At 40.2% G+C, this 25,721-nt stretch overlaps 1 protein-coding gene and 1 pseudogene across 4 annotated transcripts; both read left to right on the top strand.

Moving 5' to 3' along the window:
* CD200 (CD200 molecule) lies at positions 1 to 22,621 on the top strand. Of its 4 annotated transcripts, none has more exons than XM_037055262.1 (6): positions 1 to 153; positions 8,758 to 8,839; positions 11,757 to 12,077; positions 14,359 to 14,631; positions 15,872 to 15,979; positions 19,985 to 20,109. In XM_037055262.1, exons 1-6 carry the CDS (start codon positions 142 to 144, stop codon positions 20,092 to 20,094), a joined length of 906 nt encoding a protein of 301 aa, XP_036911157.1. In that variant the 5' UTR covers positions 1 to 141; the 3' UTR covers positions 20,095 to 20,109. The 4 variants fall into 4 exon arrangements, with proteins under 4 accessions (XP_036911157.1, XP_036911149.1, XP_036911128.1 ...); XM_037055254.1 differs by lacking the exon at positions 19,985 to 20,109 and adding an exon at positions 21,823 to 22,621 and having other exon boundaries at positions 3 to 153; positions 14,364 to 14,631; XM_037055233.1 differs by lacking the exon at positions 19,985 to 20,109 and adding an exon at positions 21,823 to 22,621 and having other exon boundaries at positions 3 to 153.
* Positions 22,622 to 23,819: 1,198 nt separating this feature from the next.
* Positions 23,820 to 24,734, top strand: LOC118993759 (immunoglobulin lambda constant 1-like; annotated as a pseudogene).
* The last annotated feature ends 987 nt before the right edge of the window (positions 24,735 to 25,721 follow it).

Here is a 25,721-nt window from a genome sequence, read left to right as displayed (position 1 = left end):
GTGGGCATCCGAGTGCGTAGTGCTGGAGCCACTAGCGGTCCAGCGTTAGTCGGCAGACCTCGAGGTGCACTGCCTGGGCCGGCGTGAGATCCTCTGGACTTTCCAGCTGAGGCTGGCTACCCTGCTCGGCCAGGAGCGAGGATGGAAAGGCGGGTGAGCGAAGCTGAGTGAGGGAAGAAGGGCGCGGGGTGGGCGATGTCGTACCGGTGGTCTCGGGTGGCGGCTGGCTGAGTGCGCCTGGCTGATTCTGCTCGGAAACTGGGTTTTCTACCAGCGATTTCTTCTCAGCGCTTAGCCTGGCTGAAAAGCTCATTTTGTTTCCCCAAGGCCTCTCGCCCTCCTGACATTCTGGTTCTCTGATTCAATGCCTTGAAAAAAAGGATGCCGCCAGCCGTGGTCTTCAAAGGTCCTTCTCTCCATCCAGATCACTGTCATCCGGGGAGTGGAACCGGACCGGGAGGCGCGGGTTTCTGGGCAGGCTGCCGCCAGGAGGCTCACTCGCCCTGGCTGGGAGGCTGACTCGCTCTGGATGAAGGCTAGGAGAAAGCAGGCTGTGTTTTAAACCGTCCCAACTCGGAGATAGCTGGTGCCTTTGGCTCCGCGTGGACACAGCTGGTTGGGGCTGCCGAATTCAGGGCTTGAGGAGACGCTGTTCCGTCTGGACCCTCTGGCCTCTTTCTCCACCCTCTGGGCCTGTGCTTGGGAAACAATAAAGGATCAGATAAATCAAGTTTAAACCCTGACATCTGGGTATCTAGGAGAGACAGACATCTTGTGTATTCAGGATCTGTTACCATGACATGAAATGAAGGGAAAGATTTTCATTTACATTGGCATAATTGGTTAAACGTAAAATAACAATTAAGAAAAATAAAATCCTATTGTAAGTAATGCCTCAAGATAATTTTTTTCGTGTATAGTTTATTGGCAAGACCACACAGCCAATAATTCCACACAGCCAGTTATTTCAATGTCTTTCTTAACAAAGGAGAATGGTGGCCATTGAGCTCATGTTTACTGCGTGCGGGACGCTCTTAATCTTAACAACTATCCTTCAAAGGAAGAATTATTACCTGGTTTTAGAAGTAAAGAAATAGGCAGAGAGGTTGATTTTTCCAAGTTCATGTGACTATTTGGGGTGGGATCAGGATTTGGACTGAGACTTTTCAGGAGAAAAGGTATGAACGGAGGTGATGGTAGCTGGCAAGTGTGCAGTGTCAGGTAAAACCTAGGCTTCTGTGAAACCTGGCCCTCTTGGCAAGAGGTAGAAGTGGACTTTCTTCATGACAATTGTTGTGTATATGATTTCAATAATAAATTTAGCTACCGAAACATATTAGCATTTATTGTGTCTTAAGCACCATGTTATGTGCCTTAAATGCTTAATTCTTATGGTAACCCAGTGAGATAACAGCATTTATTTATTTTTTACCCTCCTCAATATTAGGTACTGTATTTTTTTAATTACAGCTGATATTCAATATTATTTTATATTAGTTTCATGTGTATAGTTAGACATTTATATATCTTATGAAGTGATCCCCTTGATAAATCTAGTACCCATCTGGCACCATACATAGTTATTAAATAATATCGACTGTATTCACTATGCTGTACTTTACATCCCCATTACTCTTTTGTAACTGCTAATTTGTACTTCAAATTCCTTCACCTTTTTTACCCAGTCCCTTAACCTTCTCCCCTCTGGCAACCATCAATCTTGTTCTATGTGTGTATCAGTTTGTTTCTATTTTTTGTTCATATTTATTTATTCATTTAGTCATTTATTGAGAAAGGAGAGAGGGAGAGAAACATCTGTGTGTGGTTGCCTCTCGCACACCCCCTACTGGGGATCTGGCCAGCAACTCAGGCGTGGGAATTCCTGATTGGGAATTGAACTGGTGACCCTTTGGTTTGCAGGCTGGCATTCAATCCACTAAGCCACACCAGCAGGGGCTATTTGGTCCTTTAGATTCCACATACAAGTGAAATTATATGGTATTTGTCTTTCTTTGTCTGACTTCACTTAGCATAATACCTACTAGGTCCATCTACGCTATTGTGAATGGTTAAGATTTCATTCTTTTCCTGGTTGAGTAATATGTGTGTATATATATATATATATATATATATAGCACCATATTTTTATCCATTTGACTATTGATGGTCACTTGGGTTGCTTCCATATTTTGACTATTGTAAATAATGTTATAATGAACATAGGGGTGTGTGTATTCTTTCAAATTATATATTATATATAAAATCCAAGTGTGTGTGTATATATATAGAAGTGAATATACAGAACTGTATTTGCTGGGTCATAAGGCTGTTCTGTTTTTATTTTTTAACAGAAACTCCATACTGTTTTCCATAGTGTCTTCACCAATCTGCATTTTCACCAACAGTGCCTAAAGTTTCCCTTTCTTCCACATCTATACCAAACACTTGTTTGTAGGTTTATTAATGGTAGCCATTCTGACATGTGTGAGGTAATATAACATTGTGGCTTAATTTGCATCTCTCTGACAGTAAGTGACGTTGAGCATCTTTTCATATGGGTATCTGTATATCCTCTTTGGGGAAGTGACTTTCAGGTCCTCTGCCCACTTTTGAATTGGATCATTTGGGTTTTTTTGGTGTTAAGTTGAATGAGTTCTTTATAAATTTGGGGTATTAACCTCTTACTGTTGAATCATTGGTGAATATGTTCTCCCAATCAGTACACTGTCTTTTGATTTTGTTGATGGTTTCTTTTACAGAAACTTGTTAATTTGATGTAGTGCCATTTATTTTTTTCCTGTGTTTCTCTTGCCTAAAGAGATATATCAGAAAAAAATACTACGGAGAGCAGTGTCAGACAGTTTCATGCCTATGTGCCTTAAATGCTCAATTCTCATATGCTTAATTCTCTTAATGTTTAATTCTATGTTTTCTTCTAGGGGTTTTATAGTTTTAACTCTTATATTTAAGTCTCTAATCTATTTTGAGTTTATTCTTGTGTATGGTACAAGGAAGTGGTCTAGTTTTACTTTTTTGCATGCATTTATTTAACTTCCCCAACATCATTTGTTGAACAAACTGTCTTTACCCTATTGTTTATTCTTGCCTTCTTTGTCAACATATTAATTGACCATAAAGATGTGGGTTTATTTCTGGGCTCTCTGTTCTTATGCCAGTGCCATGATGTTTTGATTACTCTAGCCTTGTAGTATATTAATACCAGGTAGCATGATGTCTCTAACTTTGTTCTTTCTCATAATTGCTATAGCTATTTGGGGTCATTTGCAGTTCCACATAAATTTTTGGATTATTTGTTCAGTACTGTGAAATGCCATTGGTATTTTATAGGAATTGTGATGAATCTATAGATTACTTTGGGTACTGTGGACATTTTAACAAAGTTGATTCTTCCCATCCATGAACATGGTATATGCTTCCATTTATTTGTTCTTCAGTTTCTTTCTTCAATGTCTTAAAATTTTCTTAGTACGGGTCTTTAACTTCCTTGGTTAATTTATTCCTAGGTTTTTTCCAATGCAATTGTAAATGGGATTATTTTCTTAATTTCCCTTTCTAATAGTTCATTACTGAGTCAAAAAAGTACAACTGATTTCTTCATATTAATTTTGTATTCTGCTTCTGTACTGAATTCATTTATTGGTTCTAGTTGTCTTTTGGTGGAATCTTTAGAGATCTCTATATAATAGTATTATGTTGACAAATAAGGACAGATTTACTTCTTTCCAATTTGGATGCCTTTTATTTATTTTTCTTGTCTGATTGTTGTGGCTAGGTCTTCCAATGTCATGTTGAATAAAACTGGTGAAAGTGGACTACTTTGTTTTGATCCTAATATTAAATAATTTATAAAATTTTAATTTTATAAATTAAAGTGTAAGAAAAGTATAAGAAAATTTCCAGTTATTATTTCTTTAAATAGGTTCTCAATTCCATGGTCTCTTTTTATTCTGGTATCCATATAGTACAAATATTGTTGTGCCTGATATTGTCCCAGGAGGCCCTTAAACTATCTGTACTTTTTTAAATTACTTTTTCTTTTTGCTGGTCTGACTGAGTATTTTTTGTTATCTTTTCTTCCAAATCACTAACTTAGTCCTTATGGGAGGAGCTCCTTCCAACAGAATCCTCCTGTCTTCGTGGGTAAGAAATAAGTCACCCTGGACACAATCTTGCTGTTCCGGCGGAAAAGGGGATGATAATTCCCTCTAGAAGAGAAAGCCCTAAGCCCTTCTCCCAGATGGCTTTTGTTGGGAATGGTATGTGTAGGTGTATACATGGATAGTTCATCAATCAACGTCAGAAGGCTGTAGTCGCACAAAAACAGGTATTATCTATAGATAACAATTGAAGGAACACAGGGATTTGTCACAGGTCAGGGTCTGTTAGTCATGCTGATGCCAGAGGGTCTTTAAGACGTGTTCCATGAAATAAGTTTATTCCTTATGCCTTGAACTTAAACATCTAGCTTATATCACCAGGTCTATACAAAACAAAGCAGAGCAATCTTCAAAGGATACAATGTATTTATCAGGCCTGGTTCCCCAGGTCTGGTTAGAGTCAGGTCACGTTTGCCACATGTTTTTCCAGGGAGACTTACTCGCCCCTTTCAGGGCTTGTTCTCGTGGGGCTACAGTCTTGGAAACCACACAGAGTGGTCCCCAACAAGTCCTCTGCTTCATCTAATCTGCAATTCATCTTTCCAATGTATTCTTCATTTCGGTTACTGTATTATTCATTTCAGTGGTTCTTTTTTATGGTTTCTATGTCCTTTTTTTTAATACTTACTACATTCATGTTGAAATTCTTAAGCAATTCCTCGAGCACACTTACAACCAGGTGTTTTGAATTCTGCATCTAGTAATTTATTTGCCTCCATTTCATTCAGTTCTTTTTCTAAGAACTTCTCCTGTTCTTTTATCTGAGACGTGTTTTTTGTTTCCACATTTTGGCTGCTTTTCTGCGTTTGCTGGTATGTGTTAGGTAGGTCTGTTATATCTCCCATTCTCGGCAGGGTGAACTTATATAGTTGGTGTCCTGTGGGGTTCAGTGTTGCAGTTTTCTTAATCACCTGAGACTGGTGCTCCAGAAGTACCCCTTCTGTGGGTTGTGTGTGCCCCTTTGTAGTTGAGCCTTGATTGCTGTTGGTACATCAGTGTGTGTGATTGACCCTCAGGCTGATTGTCCATGAGGACTGGCCACCAGCACAGCATGTAAGATGGAGCAGGATGTGCCCCGGTAGGGTTTGGTGCCTGACAAAACTACCCTCTGGGCGTGCCACTTATGAAGCTAATTGAGTAGTGCCACGTTGTGGTCTGAAGCCAGTCACAGGCTGTGTTGGTTCTGGGGTGTCTCGAGGAACTGCGCTCTGGTTCCGGTCAATGTCAGACTCTGCTGAGACCAGCCGAGTTACCTGTTTTGAGCTATAAAACAATCTCCACTTGGTAGCTGTCTGCACCGAGTCTGAATGTGTGTGGGAGAGGCCATGCTGTGAACTTAGGCTGCCACTAGTACTGAGCAAAAGGTGCAAGGCAGCCTAAGACCTGCTACCATCCACCTTTTGCCCTAAGGCTCAGCCTCTAAAAGAGCCTTAGGTGGTATGCAAATTGCATGAGGTAGGGTCTCAGGGAGTCACCAGGGTGGTGTAAGTGGTGTTCGTCAGGTCAAGACAGATTCAGATTCGGTGACAGTGCTGAGCCTGAGGTTACACAATGAAGTCAACACCTGTGTGGGGCCTGCAAACCTTTGCAGTGGGGCGGGGTCTCAGAGAGTTGTCAGAATGGAGCGAGTGGAGTTCACCAGGCCAATACAGAATCAGGTTTGGTCATGTGAAGGAAGGGCTCGACACCTGGAAAGTGGCAGTCATCCCCCCAACCCTCACCGTGAAGCCACCCAACTCACTTTCTCCCTGTAGTTCTCTGGCATTTCCCAAGCTTGACCAGACCTGGAAAGTTTTTTTAAAAAGAGTGAAATTCAGACCCAGGATGGTTGCACCAAAACAGCCTCCAATGATGGGTGATGTGTGAATTGGGTGGGGTGGGGTATGAGTTAGTCATCAGTGTGAAGCCAGTGGAGTTTACTAAGCCAATGCAGAATGAGGTTTGGCTATATGGGGTGGGAGAGGGCTCAATACAAGAAAGATAGAGCCTATTGGCCCTGTAGGAGGAGTGCTCAACATAGACAGTGGTTGGTGTCTCCTCAGACCTCATTCTGAAGCCACATAACTCAGTTTCTCTCTATACGTCTCTCACACCATCCAGCCTTCCAACCCCCTAGCCACTGTCCCTTTGCTGGAGTCCACGGTGAGTGCCTGTGAGTGAGACTTTGTATGCAGGCCCTGTAAGAGGATGGCCTAGGTTTCTAGCAGCCTTCTCACCCAGATGGAAGGAATCTCTGCTGATTTTCATAACCAGACATTGTATGGCCTCCCCTTCTTGACTTTGGTGTTTGGGACTGAGACCGCTTGCACCTCAGGGGGACCTCTGCAGCTGGTATATCCCTCTGGAGTCTTAACCACCACACGTGGATGGGGTCCAGCCTGTTTTTCATTAGTGCCTCTCCTGCCAGTCTCCATATGGCTTCTTCTCTATATCCTTAATTTTATCATTTCTGTTCAGCTAGTTTTCAGATGGTTGTCCAGGTTGACTGTTCTATAATTTAGTGGTAATTTTGGTGTGATCCTGTAAGGAGGCAGGTATAGCATCCTCCTACTCTGCCATCTTCACCGGATCCTCAACATCAGTACTTATTTAGGAATTATTTGTGTCTGTTACTATTCTAGGAGTTCTAAATATACTACCTCATGTAATCTTTTATTGTTATTTTTTTTGCATTTTATACAGTTAAAAGCATTTTTCCTAATTCATACATCTAGTATTTCTGCTAGCCTCAAGTCAAATCAGCAGGAGTAAATATGCATAGATTTAATAACAAGGCTTTCCTTCTAATTTCCTTTGCCTCCATTACTGTGTCTTTGTTTTTTAAACATTGCTGGCTCCCACTTTACACATTATGTGTTTTGGTGTGTGTCTGCTTTCTCTCTTGTCCTAAAACACAGATTTCACTATGAAAGTCAACCCACTCTGCACTTCTCATCACAGCCTTTGCTAAAATTTGAATTTCCACATGCAAGAGAGTGATGACTTTTTTTTGAAAAAAATGATGGGGAATTAAAATGTCAACGAACTTTTAGTTTCAGGCACCAAAGTTATAGCAAGAACCTAAGCATTTGAGTTTTTAAAAGCCCAAGAACATGTTTATTCCAGAAAGAGTTGATGCGAAGAATGGAGGCTGATAGAAGCACTGGCTTTTCTGACCTTAGAGGAAATAAATATCTTTTAGTCTGGGAGAGCAAAGAGGGACTGACTAATGTCTAGACTCAGACAGCAGTTCGTGTCCTGAAAATGAGGCCCTGTGCCCATCCCCCTGGAGTGGGGAATTCAGGAGGATGATAAATAGAATTTACAGAAAGGTGTTGAAATCTAAAAACAGAAAGCACCTGTGCCTTGCTTTCCTGGTGCGGGGGTGGGGTCGGGGGGTGGGGGAGGAATGGGTAGGAAACAGTGGGAGAGACTTGCCTATCCATCATGGCAAAGAAACAGTAAAACAGAGGTGGCTAGATACATAGGCACCTAGGCAGAGGGGCTGGTCAAACTTCTCGTTGCCCAGCACAGGAAGAATCCAGGAGCACGGAATCAGGAGAACGTGTGACAGAACAAGAGAGAACACCTTGTAAACACAAGATTTAATTGCACAGATGGATGATGCTGATAACTTTAGGGCAACACAACAGCCTTGGGGATTGACAGCATAGGCAGATATTTGTTACCAAGGATGAGAAGCCCCCAGGAATATAGATGTGATGCCAGAGACTAGGCCAAAAGTGAGGTGTTGGGTTTGCAGACACTGAGTTGACAGATAGTGCGACATTGACTGAAACTACCTCTGCCTGTAATTGGAAAGGCAACATGAAGTTCAGTTAAAGAAAAATGCGTATTTCTTACTTTTATTATAGAAAAATCTAGGAATAGCAAAAATATGAGGAAAAGTTACATTTCTCACCCATATTCCTTATAATGAGCACATACATGTAGACCAAGTGAAAAGATCCATGGGGCTGCTGCATGGAGAAATTAATCTCCCTACAATCTACCGACACTTTATAGCAAAGTGACACCCAGAATAACATTCCCTTAAATACCAACACGATTTGCAGAAAAGTCAAGGATTTATGCCCAGACACAGGAAAATAAAGCAACGAAGAAAAAAATACAGCATTACTGGTCTTTCAAAGGTACAATTGATATAAAATTTGCAGTCACTTATTACTGACAAGTTATTCCACTAAGTTACATTAGTAATACTAACAGATGTGGGTTATTTTGCAAGTGGGTAGTCTCTGACATTATCATCTCCATGTCTGTACGGCAGTTTGTTTTTCCCAGAGACCCTGTGCCTTTGGGATTTTGCTCTTCACGATGGTGGCTTTAGGAGAAGGCCTCAAATTGCTAGGGATTGACGTGATGAAGGAGCCACAACGTTGCCTTTCCCTTTCCGTATCCTGACCACACTCTGTTATTTCTTTCATTTATGGTTTCTGGTTCTGCTTCCTCAACACCAAAGTCCGCTGGTAGTTAAAAGTGTAGCTACGACGTTCTCTGGGATAGTGATAAGACTAAAGCTTCCTTGGCTTTGTCCACATCCACATGCCCACATTTGTACTTTGCTCTCTGCCTTCAGGTGTTCGGGAGGTCCTTCTGTCATCTGTCTACCTACAGACTCGTTTGGTTCTTGGCAGCAGTGATGCTATGCAGGGCACAAGGTAAAGATCCTCGAATCCCCTGTGTGGAGTCCAGGAAACCTGATTTCCAGAGGGGAGACATTGTGGCCACTGTTGTTTCTGCTGTGCTGGTTCATTCGTCCGTATAAATGACTGGAACGTCTAATTTGATTGGACGGATGGGAGTGGTTCTTTCTGCTTTCCAAAACATTTCTGTCCTCAAAGTGAAAGAACACTTTGCTATTTAGACACTGTGTCTGTAGCTAAAACTAGGCATGAAAAAGTCTAAATTAAGATATTTTTTATATATTGAATCAAATAACTTTTGACACAATAATTACCGATGTTTGTAAAGAAATGGGAATGCTTGGGGGAGTATTAATGAATTCCACCTTTTGGGGAGATAATATGGCAGTAAGTCTTAAAACTGGGTGTGCCCCTCTTTTACAGAAAAATATAGAAAATAATGAAATTTAAATGTTCTATACGTTCACGTAGTCTATGATAAAAAGCATGCCTGTGCTGTTTTCCAGTTGTGCCACACTTTTGTCCTTTGTTCCATTGGAGGTCACCCACCCCTCGCTTTGCTGCTGGTCTTTTATCACCTGTGTGACACTGAGCTCCTTAGGCTTCATAGGTGAAGGAAGGACAGACTTCATACCACCTGCAAAACAGGATTTACTGACTGCGGGAAAATCCTATATAAGCAGTAAAGAATTACAAACATTATGCTAAATGGTTTCTCTATAAATAAAGAGAAAAATCACCCAAGAAGTTAAAACTCTAGCTTTGATCCCTTTCTACTCTCCATTCTGAAAACAGCAATTTCTTCAAATCCCTGATTTGCAGAATCTCAACAAACTTTTAGGCAACCCCAATCCCAACAAGTGTTATCCTCAGAACTTTTCACATCTACCAAAAGAGCACATCACACAAAAACTAGACTCCAACGACGCTCAGGGGTTCCAATTGTATTTGTTGCTATGTCCATCTCTTTATGCCTGATACGGTTGAGGGGTTGTTGAGCGACTATTGTTTGTTTGCACTGATTTCTTTTTTCTAATAACACTAGCCAATTTTTTATCTATATTATTAGTCTTAAAACAAAAGATTATAGTGTTTTTTATTGTCTTCATTTTGTGTGCTATTCCATTAATTGGTTATTTTGCCTTTATTAATGAACTATTTTTACTTTTTTTTAAATTTTGGGTTAAAGGTGGAGGATGTCAGGAATTCTGTGTGTATTCATTTTTCAATCTTTCTTTTTTTCCCAATAAATGAAGTAAGGATTAAATATTGCTCTCTAAGATCTGGTTTATCAATTTCAACAGACTTTAAGATATTATATTCTCAATGTCATTTATAGTAATTTATCATTTTTGCTGTGACTCCTAGGGTAATTAGTTAAAAGAAGCATGTCAATTTTTTATTTTATTGTGTTGTGCCTAGGGTTCAAGGTTATAAGATAGCACATATTTTTGTGTACTATTTCAAATTCAATTTGGGGGAATATTTCATGTGTCTTGGAAAAGATTGTATATTCTCTTTTAGGTAAAAGGTTATAAATGCTTACATATATAATTTAAATATAATATTTGTTTTTCAAATCTATGTTTTTATATCTGACTTTTTTGCTTTGCTTTCTTTTTTAATATATGAAAGTAAAAATTCTGAGAGAACTATGGAAACTGTCCCATTATGATTGTGAATTTATAATTTTTTGTAGTTCTATTAGCTTTTTACATTTTTGAGGTTTTTTAGATGTATAGAGATGTATGATTAATATATCTGATTTTAGATTGTTCCTTTTATTATTTTGAAATATACATATATTTCAGTGTTTTTGCTTTCCAGTCTCCCTTTTCTCTTCAATAAGACTTTTAAAAGTCTTATTGAACTGATGTTGAAACATTTCAGGTCTTAGAGATTTTCTTTAATTCCTTCCATATCTTAATTTGTTTGTGCTGCATTCTGGGAGAATTCCATGACCTGGTTTTTCTACATACTCACTTACTCTTCAGTGATATCCATTCTGCTCAATTCAGCCAATCTGTTTAGATTTTACGTATCTTATTCTCTACATCTCTAATTTTTACGATTTACAATGCTGGCTTCTTTTTACACTTAAGATATCACATTTATTCTCGTCCGAGTATTTATTTATTTATTTATTTATGAAATCTTTCTGTGTTAGATATGAATTTTTGAACTTGTAAAGTTTACTGCTCCTTTTACACTGTGCTAACTTTCACAAATGTTTGGCTATTTGTTATTATATTGAGATTCCCATGGAATAATCTCTTGTCAATAAGAGTAGCCAGCACTGGAAAGGGAAGACATGGCTGCCATGCCTTACATTCTGCACTGCATTCAGTAAAGCTGGGATGATGCGTAGACCAGCCTTTGTTGTAGAAGCTCTGTGCTACTGTCAGCCTCCTGGAACCGCGTCTGAGTTATGTCGCTATCTTCACTCCGGCTTCCTGGAGGCAGACACCTTCCTTCGCAGGGTGTGGGTGTGGCATGTGTATGGCTGTTACGTCTTTATTCAAACCGATCGCTCTGCCTGTTGTCCATCAGCTCTTTCCTGCCCCTGGCTTCTACCTCTCCGAGCACAAACTCACTTGGTACTGCTTCTGTCTTTTCCGACAGTTTCTACCTTCAGCCTTTTCAGCCTTATTCCACTCCTTTCCAACATATAGAGATTCTTCACATAATTTCTGTCACTGAGAAGTTAACTTCTCATTTGTCTACTCTGCTACTTTTAAGGATGGAAAAAAATGTATTTGAAATTGTATTAACTTAGCAACATCATAAATGTAGATGCACGTTTTCTTTGCATTTTCTTTATCTTTTCTATATTTGACTTTGGTCATGTATTGTTTTTAGTCAGAAAAGCATGTATTTATATATGTATTAAATTTTAAAACATACCTTTTTTTTTATGATTCCATGATGGAAGTACTGACCCAAAACAAAAGAGAGAAGATGAACACACCTGCTTCCTTACAGTGCTATCTGGAATCTTCCCAGGAAGTCTTGATTGTGACATGGCAGAAAGTCAAGGCTGTAAGTCCAGAAAACATGGTCACCTTCAGCAATGAACATGGAGTTGTGGTCCAGCCTGCTTATAGGAATAAGATGAACATAACTGAGCTGGGACTTCGGAACACAACCATTACCTTCTGGAATACCACTCTGGAGGATGAGGGGTGTTACCGGTGCCTCTTCAATACCTTCGGGGCTGGGAAGATTGTGGGAGAACCTTGCCTCTTTCTCTTTGGTGAGAATCTCTGAGAATACTTTTTCTATGACTAGAAATGTTATTTTTCAAGAACGTTTGGAACATGGTGGTAGTACCTCATTTTTCGGGGTACCTAACCCCAGAAGTGCTTATTGGAAGATGCTTAGCCTTTCATGTCCGTTGTAACTGTGACTATGTTACTGGAGAGTCCGTGGGGCGACACTGAATTTCTGCCTGGAGTTATCTTTGCTTTGAGGAATCCCATTGTCAGTAGGAATAAATTAAGGGTCATGGTAAAGACAAGTTCTCCATAAGCAGTGATAGGATGCAGACTGGGCTTCGATGTTAGCAGTCATGTGACCATAGAAGAGTCCGGTCCACTCTTTGCACCAAAGTTAGTTTCTCCACAGGAAGTGTGACAGAGATGAACTGTGCTGTCTCTAGTAGCGTTAACACTCCTGGGTGTACGATCAGAGCCAGAGTGGGCTAACCTGGGGCCCGTTGTGGTGGGCCCTTTCATTTTGTTTCAGCACAGCTCTCTTAGGGTTGATAAGGAGACCTTGTAGCACAGGTTCTTCATACCCGATGTAACTAGAAAATTAATTGGATAATACAAATATTTTTAAAAGTCTAAGGCTTAGTTACACAAGATTCCTTTCCTCTTAACTGCCACATAGCTGAGATAAAGAATTGAGAAGTAGGAATGAGAGGTAACTGTGGAGCATGGCACCCTTAGTGGTGGTTTTAGGAGGAAAGAGACCAGCTTAGACAGGGTTATTAGGAATGTTCATGTCGGAGTTTTAGCACACCAAATATATCGGTTACAGGGCGAGAGAAGGCTAAGTAGATAAAAATGCCACAGAGGGATGACAAGAATGCAAGGGAGGAAATCTTTCACTTATTTGACTATAATGAATCCTCTCTTCAGGATCTCACGTCAGGCCTTCTTCATACCTGCTTTCTTTCCATCCGTCTTTCTCAATCTCTCTCTTGCTTCCCTCTCTTTCCAACCCTCCCTCCCTCTGTCGTTCCATTCATTCCTTCCTCTCCTCCTCCCTCCCTCCACCCTTTCTTTCCTCCCTTCCTTCCTCCTATCTCATTTTTCTTCTCCTTCCTTCCTGTGTCATACGTTTCTCATTTCCATTCCTTTTCCAGTTTCCTTTTCTCATCTTTCTCTTTTTCTGCTATTCCCCCTCCTTTGCTCATAATCTTTTTCATTTCTTTTTGCCTGAAAATCAGACTCTTCTGAGTCTTCCAGCTAGTGATATTATTGTTCTTTTCTACACTGAACTTTTCCAGACCCGCTGAGCTTTTATCTGTCATTCTTTGAGTCATCCAGTTTGGCCATGTCAGCCATAATCTCTCTTTCCCAGTACTTGTTGGTGTTAGTCATAGTCATCTCGGCCTTCTTGGGACAGAGCCACAGGCCTTACAGGCCTATTTCCTCCAGCCCACTGCCACTCATCCTCCTCTTTAACTTGTAAATACAGACCACTTTTTAATTTAGAACTGCCCTCTAATTATCTTGTGAGCTACAAAGCCAACCACAGGAAGATAGGTCTGTATTTTGTTCAGCAGAAATAAACTGTATTCTAATGAAAATGAACCCATTAGTCAAGTGACGTTAAAAAGAGGAACAGGGTAAAGCTGGCCTAAAAATAATGTCCTATTTCTGTAAGCTAGTTATGTTTTCTTAATTTATAAGGTGATCTCAAAGGTTCTTCAATTGTCATTCTGTGATTTTCTGGTTATTGGCTATGAATTTCCAATTTGCATTTTGTGTAGATGTGCACCCAGTGATTTTCTAGGTTCTTCTGTACAACTTATTTCTTTGTTCAGTCCCAAAAATAAAACTGCTGTCACTAAGCAGCAGTCCCTCAGTGGGCTCTGTGCTCTGAAACTGCCCTGGTGCTTCTGAGTTGTGCAGGCTCCTTATATGGAGGTGCTCACTGGTGGTCATTGTCAAACTATTCGTGAGTGATACCCAGAGAAGGGGAGAGAGGCTGCATTGCTCATGAAAAAAGGAAAACAGAATAATTGGGCTCTGGGCTATCTGAGAGGGAAGATATCTTCGCCCATTCAGCTAATTCACCTACAAACTACGGAGAGGATGTTTGGTCACAGGGTTGTATTGGGCCAGTCCCATCTCGCAGATGAGAGAATCACACACGGGGAGAACTTAGAAGGCCTCACTCAGTCAGTATGGACATGCTACTTTATCTTTCTAGGCCCCATTCTATCATTTTTCTTGGGAGGGTACCAAACTCAAGCAAGGTAACTAACTGACGGCAGACGATCTTTTTTTTTTTTTTTGTCCCAGTACAGCCCACAGTATTCCTTCACACTAAATTCTTTGAAGGCCACCTAAATGTCACTTGTTCTGCCAATGCTCGCCCAGCCCCTGTGATCTCCTGGAAGGTCTCTGGGTCAGGAATGGACAACAGTACTGAGACTATCTCACATCCCAATGGGACCACATCTGTCATCAGCGTCCTCCAGGTCAAAGACCCCAAGAATCAAGTGGGGAATGAGGTGATCTGCCAGGTGCAGCACCTGGGCACCCTGACTGACTTCAGGCAGGCTCTAAACAACGGTAAGAGAACATGGGCAAAGATGGCTATGGTCACACTTATGTACTCACACCTGGAAAGTGGAGAAAGTTCTGCAGAACTTCTCAGCTTCTTAGCAAAGGAGCTAGTGAGAAGAAAATGGATTAAGTAGGGAAAGAAAAACAGAGTTGAGGAAGCCAATGAAGCCAATGTTATTTTAGTAAATGTGGCATGGCTCCCACACACCAAATGCTGAGATCCATTCACTCTTTTATTTTCCATGCTAATGTATTACCAAGTGAGTATCTGTTGTATGCCAGGCTTTGTAATAGTGAGCAAGACTCAGAGAGCATCTAGTCTAATTGGAAAATATTGAGGTGGCTGAGCAATTGACAAAACTGCATGTTAAATGCTTTCATAAGAGAGGTGTAGTGCAGCCCTGGCCAGGTAGCTCAGTTGGGTAGAGCATTGTCTCAATACCCCAAAGCTGTGGGTTTGATTCCTGGTGAGGATGCATACAGGAAGTAACCAGTGAATGCATTCATAAGTGGAACAACAAATTGATGTTTCTTGTCTTTTTCCCTCTTCCTCTCTCTCTAAAATCAATAAACAAAAATTTTTCAAAAGTTATAGTGCAGCAATATTCCTGAAAAACAATAATCTGAAAAAGAATGTGTTTCCTTTTCAAATAATGCCAAAAGTAAATGCCATATTACCATTAAAGTAATATGTTTCTTGAGGAAGTTCTAGAAAATACAGAGAATATAAAGGAAAAAACATTATAAATGTTATAAACATGAAGCTCAAAGCTTCAAATGTTATAAACATTTATAATGTCTTTTCCTTTATATTCTCTGTATTTTCTAGAACTTCCTCAAGAAACATATTACTTTAATGGTCAGATATGGCAAAGAGACCTCTAAACAAGCCATAGTTCTACCACTTATTATGCTGATTTTAGGTTTAATTTCTTTGAGCTTCAGGGTTACTTTTTTAATATTAGATAATAATGATAATACCTAATTTGTGGGCAATTTTGAGGATTAAATGAGATAATACATTCAAAGCTCTTATTACATAGTAATTACATGAAACATGTTAGCTATAATTATCTAAATGTTTTTTTAATAATATGTCATGAATACAGACATCAATATATATACACTTAATAATTTTTGTTGAAAGCTTAACTCTAGTAAAAACTCACAACTATTGCTTTACTTTTTTTCTCAAAAGCTTCCTTTTATGAATTTGTTTTCCTCTTTTTCCTTCCAATATCTGCAGGTCTTTGGTTTTCAGTTCCACTACTGTTAAGTATTGTTTCCCTGGTAATTCTTCTGATCTTAATCTCAATCTTACTATACTGGAAACGTCGCCGGACCCAAGACCGAGGTGAGCTGTTACAGGAAGTACAAAGAAGGAAACATGATTTTTTAATGTTAATTTGGTAGTCATATGAAGATACAAATAAGGGAATGACAACAGGTGCTTTGTTTATTGTTTCCAAATTACATACATGTTCATAATATTTTAAAACCACGTTTCAGTATCATTTTCTTGCAATTGGACATTAAACTGGATGTTTCTGCTTTAATTTGTGGAGATTGTTTAAAGGCTAATTGTTTTGTACATTGAGAGTAAGGGCTGATGAGAAGAAATGTGGGAAATGTTTTCTGATGACTGTGGAATCATATGATGACAAAACCGGAGAAAGGAGTTTGCCACTCATGCTGTGTTCTTTCTATCCATTAATGGGTGGGGGGAACTCTTCTCTTTTTGTAGCATCCCACAGCTGGCCTATGGGAGACTATGAAATAGTCTTAAATAGTCTCTTCTATTTAAGAGACTATGAAATTGTCCAATATGAACATTAATTAAGTGGTAGTTTCTGTGTTACACTCTGACTATGTCTCAAACATTATAAGCAACGTACAGGTGACCCACACTTACATAACTGTGTCATCTCATTCTGCCCTCAAAGACTATAAATTCCTCTCTGTTCCCTCCAGCATCTATCACAGTGTCTTATGGTATACCAGATGTTCAATAAACATTCACTAAAACAGTAAATAAATGAGTTAATGAATAGAAGGGCAGATTTAAAACTGATTTTTTAAATTTCGCTTTTCTTATTAAAAATTCAGTACCTTGTAAATGCCAAGTCTAAAACATGGTGAGACATTATAAAACCAGAGATGCTATAAAACAGGAGGAGTCAGCTAGATGCTATAGAGTCAGCTAGAGAGAGAGAGTTACATTTCTTTGGTTTCTGAAGACAGACATAATTTATTAAAGCCAATGCAAAACTGCTGTTTATATTGGGTGTGATGGGAATTTCCTAGGGTGAAAGGGTGATACGGGAGCTTTCTCCATCTAAGATGACTGAAAATTAGGAAAGAAAAAACAATATTGGCTTTGAGTGTTATTTTAAATGTTCGTTAAAAATCTCATTCAAAGGCAACCTTTTTTTTTTTTCCTTTTCATTTTATGTCCCATAGACTAATATCTTTCAGGTTCTAGGTTTGTTGAGCACTTAATTTTGTGTTAAACTTTTACAAATAACAGATTAATGCTTGTGGGTTTATAAGAAAAGCAACAAATCTTGCATGTCAGTCACCCCTTGGCAGAGTAGGTAAGTATATTTGTTCTGTCAAGGAGAGGACATTGTGACCAGCTGATGTTATTGCACATAAATATAATACCTCATGAGCAATTTGCAGAATGTCACATGCAGGAGGCTGACTCTGCTTTATCTGAACATTTTACTTTTCCAGTTAGGAACTGAAGCCCACAGAGGAAAGTGGACATTCACCCCTCAGGTCACACAGTTAGTAGTTCACAACAGGCTTCGGCCTCCCTGACCTCTGCCAGGATGTTCTTCCAGTCAGGATGCCCTGGACTCCTGATTTGAAAGGCACTGCTGTTTTCAGTCATGCTTACTTCACGCTGTGCATGCTGTCACTGTTGTGTTCTTTGGAAAGTTTAAGCAGAAAAGTACACAGCGTTCAAATTCATTTTTAAAAGTCCCTTTTGGACAAGAATCATAATACAATCTATTCAAGCCCCAGGTGAATTCCACTAGAAAGGGGCCTTTGGAAAACAGTATCTTCTGTTCATTCAGTCAGTCTTGGATTTCTGGGAAATATAATTAATTGTTCAGTGCCTTTTCCAGTTCCTGAAACAGAAAGAGTCCGCTTATCTCTGCACCCAGGTTTTTTTCTCATTTGTGGAATGTAGTAGTTGCCCCTTATCGAAGGGAAATATGTTCCAAGGCATCCAGTGGATGTGGGAAACCGTACATAGTACCAAATTCTACAGATATCATGTTTTCTCCTGTACATTCATACCTATGATAAGGTTTACTTTATAAATGAAGCACAGTAAGAGATTAACAACAACATCTAATGATAAAGTAGGACAGTGGTAACAGTATACTGTAATAAAGTTATGTGACGGGGCATTATTACATAAAGTAAGGGTTATTTGAATAGAAGCACAGCAGATACCTATGGCTCCAGTTGATCTGATAACCTAGATGGCTACTAAGTGACTAATGGGCTGGAAGGATACACAGCGTGGATTTGCTGGGCAAAGGGATGATTCACGTGCCCCTGGGATGGAGTATAGCCATGTAAGATTTCATTATGCAATTCAGAACAGTGAAAAATTTAAGTAATAAAGGGTAAAAGGCATCAAATATACGGGGGGCGGGGGCCAGAAATGGAATTGACTTATAAAACTTGTGTATTTATTCTACCATGCTTAAACCTCAGTCACTTTCAAAGTACTCTCCATTTGGTGTCTCCATACACCTGTGGATACATATTTTCCACCCCTGAAAACAGTTTTTGAACTCATCAATTTGGATGCCTTTTAGTGCTTCTGCCATGTTGCATTTCACCTCTTCCACATCAGTTTTTCTTTGAGGACTTTTTTCAGCCAGGGAAACAAAAAATAAGTCACTAGGGACAAGATCAGGTGAATAGGGAGGGTGGGGTGTGAGGACCATGTTGTGTTCGGTCAGAAACTGGTGAACACTCAGCGCAGTGTGGGCAGGTGAGCCTATAAATCACCTGTCGTGAAATGGGCAAATGCATTGAAAGAATCTTCAAAAAAAAATTCACTCAGTCCCTGTGCAGCCTCTCACAACAGCTCCAGCTGCTACATGATACCAGTGGGTTCTCAGAACACTAACCTGGTTGGGGAAGCCTGTACTCCAACGGGCCCACCTTCCAGAAGATAACTCTGGCTTTTGGGGAGGTTCCCCCTCTTATGGTGATGAAAGGAACTTTGACTTAGGGTAGTAAACACAATGCAGCACATAGGTGATGAATTATAGAATTGTATGCTTGAAACCTAGTTTATTAACCAGTTTCGACCCAATAAGTTAATTTAAACACCTGGGAATTGTTTATTTCTGCAATGTTTGGTGTTATATTTTAGACTGCAGTTGACTGCAGGTGACTGAAATGCTGGAAGGCAGAACTGTGAATAAAAGGGAACTGCCATAAACAACCAAACCTGTATCGAATCTTGTAAGTGCTGGGATTGCCGTTCACTGAGGAGGTCTTCTTCACATACGGTCAACTCAATTAATTAACACTCGTGTTTTGAGTGACTGGATTTTTTGGCTGGTTTCAAAAATTTTAGCAGCCAGATCACTTGATCACATATATTTAAATAGCTAGTAAAACCAGTTGTTTATGGAGACTTACATGTTTAAGGCTAGGGAAATACTGGTTTAAAACCAAAATTTAAGTGGCACAAATTTGGAAGAAGGGGAAGAAAATCATTTTTATTTCTTCAAGTGACAAATTCTGATTGTCAGTCTGTGAAAAAAATGAATAGTCCTACTGCCTTTGCTTTCTATCTTTCCTTGTACTTTTGGTAACTTTTTTCTCTCTTTTTTTTTTCATTTGTTGAAAACTGAGAACTTTCGGAAGGGCAGGGAAAATGTCTCCAAGATTCCTGACTTGACTTGAAAATGGTGACGTAACTAGAAACAGAGGGGAACTGAGTGTATATGTGGGTGAGCATGCGTGCACTTGGCGTGTGGGAAGAAGAGGGGAGAGAAGAGGTGAATTAGTTCTTGAACTCCCTGAATGTGAGTAGACAGAGAGTAATCTTCATGAGCTGCTCAGTAGGGGAGATAACACCTGGTAGGTAAGGAAAATTTGTGAAGTAAGTTTCAACTCTTTGTTAGTTAAATGACCAACAAACGCTTATTTCAGATCAAAATCACTTATTGGCTGCTCACAAAAGCATAAACACATTAATAGTTTTTAGACAGAGGCATAATCTGTAATAACTACATTGTTTTTATAAAGATCGACTCTGTTTACTTTTCTTGTGGTTTTGTATAATGCCAGAGAGTGAGATTTTGATTTTTCTCCACAGTTAAACTGCCTAGCAAAGGAAGGTATGATGAGTTAGAGGCAATTTCTCTTTGTACCATTCCTGAAGGGATCATTATAGTTACTTCTCATGAGACTGAAACAGTAAGATAATATGTTAATAGGTTTTCAAAGAACTTTTTTTCTTTTATGAATCAATCTCTTTATTACTGAAATAGAACATGAGAAAAAATTAAAATTTCCCAGGGAAATTTTCTACCATTCTCTAACAGTTACTTCTTTTTTTATTATTGTTGTTTAGTTACAGTTGTCCCACCTTTTTCCCCATTGCTCTCCCCTGCCCCGCCCCCTCCACAGTCAACCCCCACCCCATTGTCTGTGCCCATTAAAACCAAATCGATGTAATAAATCTGTCCTTTCCACATCTATAATCCAGTTAATCTGGGTTTGAGAATAATCTTTTATTACTCATTAGTCAACCCCAAAGGGATTACATGCTTCTCAGAAACAACACTTCACGGCAGATCAGCATAGACTATCACTTAATTTTCAAAAATTTTTATTTTGAGTAGCAGTTTCCTTTTGCTTCATTGACATAAGGCTGAACTAGAAAGCAATAGAAAATGTAGACATTCATATGAAATACATGTTCCAAACTTCACTTTTTCTTTAAGAGTATATCTATGTCATGTAGGAGTGTTTGGGGTTTTACCCACATTATCTGTGTTATTACCTTGACTTCTTTCACTTCACTTCATAATAACCTAACTTAGCAGTGGGCTCTTTGCAATGACAACCATGGCAGGGTAAGTAAAACTACATTCTGCGTTGAATCAAGCTACTTTCTCCTATTTTAAACTTAGCACTCTGTCAAATTACAGAGATGATCAATAAACAATTTGTAATGGTGAAACTGGTGATTAGTTGGAAGGACAATACAAAAAAATTTGTTTCCAAAAATAATATAAGAATCTTTGCTTTGCTAAATAATTATATTTATGCTTTCCAGATGAAAGTTGGATGAGTGGTAATTCTCACTCTTACCCCAATTTCCTCATAGTTCCAGGAAGAAAGAATGTAATGCTTTATGTGAGAAAAGTGTTAAGCAACCTTTACTGAAATCCTAGGTCAGAATTGCTATGATAAATCTTGCATCTCAAAGTCTATTTTTCTACAAAATTTTACCCTTGAAAGAGTGCAAATGCCACCCATCATATAAAAATTTTGTGATATAATCTGGTCATGAAGTTACTGGTTAACAGACCTTTGACCCTGGGCATTCTTACCTGAGCTGTTATGTGTCTTTTGCCACAGACAGCTCACATTAGAAATACTGGCAATGTTCAAACATGTAGATCTTTCCAGGGTTTTGTAAGAAACACTTAAGATTACAGAGTGAGAAGTGGCACTGAGACAAAATTCCAGGTCTTTTGTTTCTCTCCACATGCTGTAGGGAGGCCCAGGTCCTCCCACTTCCGGTGCTTAACAAGCTGATAGCCCTGGAAAGTGTCCCCATTTGTCTTCTCTGTGACCATTCCTAAGCTTATGCCCAGTGAGTCGGCTTCTACGGGAAACAAAGCTCAAGATCTTATAAATAGAATACACATAGATCATTTGGAATTCTTGAACATGTTCTTTTACCTCTAGTCTTCAGTGATTCTGCAAACCTTTATTTCCTACAATTATGTATCTTTTAAAGAGAGCCACACTCTCTTCACATCACATTTCATTAAGCTTGTCTAATTCCTTATCTGTGCTCATGAAATTTGCATGAGGATAATTCTACATCTATTGACCTGTCTGTTATTTATCTTCTTAAAATCTATTAGCACAGAAATTGTAAATGTGCAAAGTTAAAATCTTGGTCTTTCTTTTATTCAGAGCCTTAGAAGAGTCACAGAACCCTGAACATTCATCACTGGTCTACTTGAAGCTGATGCAGGAAGAAAGCAGGAGAAAAAGGGTCATCTCCAGGGACCTATGAGAGCAAAAGAGGTGGAAATAAAAGGCCTAAGAATTTCAAGACTTCCTACTGCCATCTAAGCTCCCAGTACCTGTGTGAGTTCCCAGAGGAAGTCATTCGACCTCTCAGGTCTGTTGTAGGAAGTGATTTTGTAAAGCAGTGCAGTGTTGTGCTACTGAACGGATGCCGGACTCAGAATCAGCGGCCACAGCCTGAGGCTGACTTTGCCTGAGACTGGCAACAACCCTGTTCATCACATTATTCAGTGCATTTCCATGATGGCATCCAGAAAATTACGGAGTTGGGCCAAATCATTTGCCATTCTGCTCTAAAAAAAAAAATGAAGAAATCCTGGAAAAAGGGAAAAGATATGAAAAAGAGAGAAAAAAAAATTGGGAAGGTTAAGGACCAAAGAACTTTTTCTGAGATTACCTTTTGCTTTTCTGTGGCGGTTCCCTCTCTTCTTCCCTGTTCTTAGGTTCACGAGTCTGTTTCCGTATCCCTTGCTCTCTAGTCCACTGCCTGCTTCCTGCTTTGTAGCTGCTCTCTCTCAAACCCTTGGATTCACTGCTGTTCTTCATGAAGTGCTGTGACATGTACCACCATGAAAATGGGATTGAATCTATTGTAGAATAGCATTGGTGACTTCAACTTTACTTACCTATTTTTATAGCAGAATAAATATTGTTAGTCTTAGATAGCAGCTCACACTTGTTTTAAAAACAAACGAAAAAAACAACAAAAAAGCATGCATTCTTTGTCCATTTGTCTCATCATATGCCCTGGCCCTATTTTAGTCATCCTGCATTCAGACTAGTATAATGAAAATATATTATACAAGCAAGCATTGAGGGAGTTTCCCAAATAGCAATTGGCCAGTTCGGATGCTTTGTTTCTCCTACCTTCCCTCCCATGGGTTCTCTTTTCCCAGTAGTAGAGGAAGCATGTATGGGCGTGCAATTCCCTTTGTCCTAACTATATTGTTTTAAATAATAGGACAATTTTTGAACTCTTTAATAATCCTAAAACCAAATTAGTGATTTTTTTCAGTATCTTTTCCTTTCTTCATCCAGTGACCTAAAAATGAAAGCTTAAGTTGTTTTCTTGGGTATTTATATATTTAGTAACCTTTTCAGGTGTTATTTAATTATGTATTATTTCTTACGTTTGTATAAAATATTGAATTAAAAGTTTCAACTCCACATATTTGTTTCTCTGTATTCTCTTGGGGCATGTGGGGAACATAGATATTAATGATGATGCTTGTAGTTTCCCTCCATGTGTAAAACTCTCCCCTCCACGCTCTCTCACCTTCTAAAGGCACCCTTGACATTCCTGACCATCCACAGCGTCACAAATCAGATGTCTCCAATGTCCCTGGTTACCTCAGACAGTTTTGGATTCAGTAAGAACTACCACCCTGCCTCTGGTTTTGCAATATTTCTCGTATCTCAGCTACCACATCAGGCAGGATATTTGAAGCAGCAATTGTCAAATATTTAGGTCTTGAGACCACTTGACATGCTTAAAGACATTTTTAAAGACCCTAGAGAGTTTTTGTGAAGTGAATTGTGTCTGTTGATATTTACCATATCTGAAATTAAAACTGATAAATTTTAAAAATGAAAATGTACAAGCCCACATTCTGTGAGCCATCAGAGTGATGTCAACATGACGGGTCACGAAGCCCCTTAGAAAACCCCACAGCACGCATGTGACAGAGTAAAAGTGAAACCTGGTCAGAAGAGAAACCCAAGGCCCACCCCAAGGAGATCAGTTCCTCATCCCCTGGGCACTTGGTTGCCCTTTGTGTACCCTCCAGGCCCCAGGAAGATGCTCCAGAGACTAGAGGTGGCCTTGGGGAACTGGGCTAGAAGGGCCGGAGCAAGTGGGCCCCTACCCAGCACCCCAGGGGTGAAGCCAGCGGGAGTTACGGTGGGAGATGGTTGAAGATGGATTCAACTCCCCAGCCACAGCAAGGGAGTTGTCAGATGCCACCCTAAAGAAGATTCCCAACCTTGGACAGGACTGGACACTGAGGGCGGGTCCCAGAGAAGGCCCAGGAAGAGGGTGGGGTTATCCAGGATAGGGCATGCTTGGATGGCCACTGCCAGGGAGGACCAGGAGCACCTGCCAACAGCAACTACCCCCTCCAGGGAGTTCACACTGAAGGTCGGGCTGGAGCTACCTTGGACCCTGCAGGAAGATGAGGATCATGGCAGGCCAAGTGGGCCATGAGGACTCCCGAGGACAGAGCCCTGGCCCCAAGCAGCCTTGGCTCCTGATGCTGCTCCGCCTGGCCGTGGCCACCCATGGCCTGCTGCCCCTGACAGCAACATTTCCGAGTAGCGTGCCAGGACCCCGGGTCCCAGCAGGAGCAGCCTTTGGAGCCTGAGGGACTATAGGTTCCTATTGGCCTCTTGGGGATGGGTCCCAGGTGCTGGCCTGATGGGTTTTAGTCTGGGCCTAACTCAGTGTGGTGTGTCCTCTGGGGCAGGACTCAGCTCCTCATCCTAGGTCAGCCCAAGTTTGTACCCTTGGTCACTCGGTTTCTGCCCTCCCCTGAGGAACTCAACAACAAGGCCACACTCGTGTGTCTCATTAGTGACTTCTACAATGGCAGCGTGATAGTGGCCAGGAAGGCAAATGGCAGTCTCATCACCCAGTCTGTGGACACCACCAAGCTTCAAAACAGAACAAAAACAACTACGTGGGCAGCAGCTACCTGAGCCTGATGTCTGACAAGTGGAAATCAAGCCTCAGCTACAGCTGCCACATCACCCCTGAAGGGAGCGCTACGAGGACAGTGGTCCCCACACAGTGTTCTTAGGACCCTGAGTCCCCCACCATTGGGGTCCCTCCTCAGCCAGACACTCCTTTGTCTAGCTCCCCACTGCCCCACTGAAACCCTTACCCAGGTCAGTTCAAACTGGTCAGGTCCCCCTCTCTCCCTGTTTCTGCTTCTCCTTAATAAAGATGTAATCATTTATTCAAAAAAAATTACTGAAGACAGCCCACTTACAGTATAGACAAAGACAGAGACCACTTTATGAGAAAGAAGACTTCATGAGTCTTTTTCGAAGGAAGCACTTACTAAACAGCTATCTGTAGTCATCATGCCTAAGCAGTCTAATAATTTCCTTTCTAGGAGTTCCCCTTAAAATGCTGAGAGCCCTAGGACTAATCCTTCTTTAATCACTAACAATTGTATTTAAATTGGCTTATTAAATAGATTATCAGTTACCTTGCAAGATATTGAGAGCTTTGGACTTAGAATAGGTAGGTTCTGACAGACAAGACTGGGGAGGGTCAGAGAGAAAGAAGAGAAGAGGAGGAAGGGAGGTCCTTGCCTTGTCACAGCCCTGGGACAGGCTGCCACAGCCCTGGGACAGGCTCACTCTCCACACTCAGCTTGAAGTGCTGCTTCTGAATTTGTGAATTAGAAAGAAGCAGCTTGAGTTTTCTATATTTAAACCACATTGAGAAAGTTGTAAACATCTGAGTCACTTAGAGTAACTCAATCACATAATTTTTTTCTCAGTAAAAACTTAGAAAAATTCCAGGGTGAGGGTAACTTACTGTTAGACAGAAAAAAAAAGTGGGGGTGGGAATCCCTTTGTGCTTAATTAAAACTAAAACTAAAAGTGAGGATTTAGAAGAAGGAGGGGGTATGAATTTATGAATTACCAACCAGGTAACATTATGTAAACTCAGGTTTAAAGAGAACAAAATCTGTAAGGCTTTGGTAAAAATACTTTTCTGGGACAAACTTTCCTGTAATGTCATTCTTAGATCATCAAGAAAGAGGTTTTTGAAA

The sequence above is a fragment of the Sturnira hondurensis genome, unplaced genomic scaffold, assembly GCF_014824575.4.
Source record: "Sturnira hondurensis isolate 20B ecotype Veracruz unplaced genomic scaffold, ASM1482457v3 Scaffold0000880, whole genome shotgun sequence".
In the NCBI taxonomy this organism is placed as follows: domain Eukaryota; kingdom Metazoa; phylum Chordata; class Mammalia; order Chiroptera; family Phyllostomidae; genus Sturnira; species Sturnira hondurensis.
Note: the sequence above shows the minus strand (reverse complement) of the source record. Positions and strands in the feature narration are given on the sequence as shown.

Excerpts from the sequence above, each read along its gene's own strand:
- CD200 (XM_037055262.1), top strand. Across the intron at positions 12,078-14,358 it reads ACCTTGCCTCTTTCTCTTTG|TACAGCCCACAGTATTCCTT; the intron begins GTGAGAATCTCT and ends TTTTTGTCCCAG. Across the intron at positions 14,632-15,871 it reads CAGGCAGGCTCTAAACAACG|GTCTTTGGTTTTCAGTTCCA; the intron begins GTAAGAGAACAT and ends CAATATCTGCAG.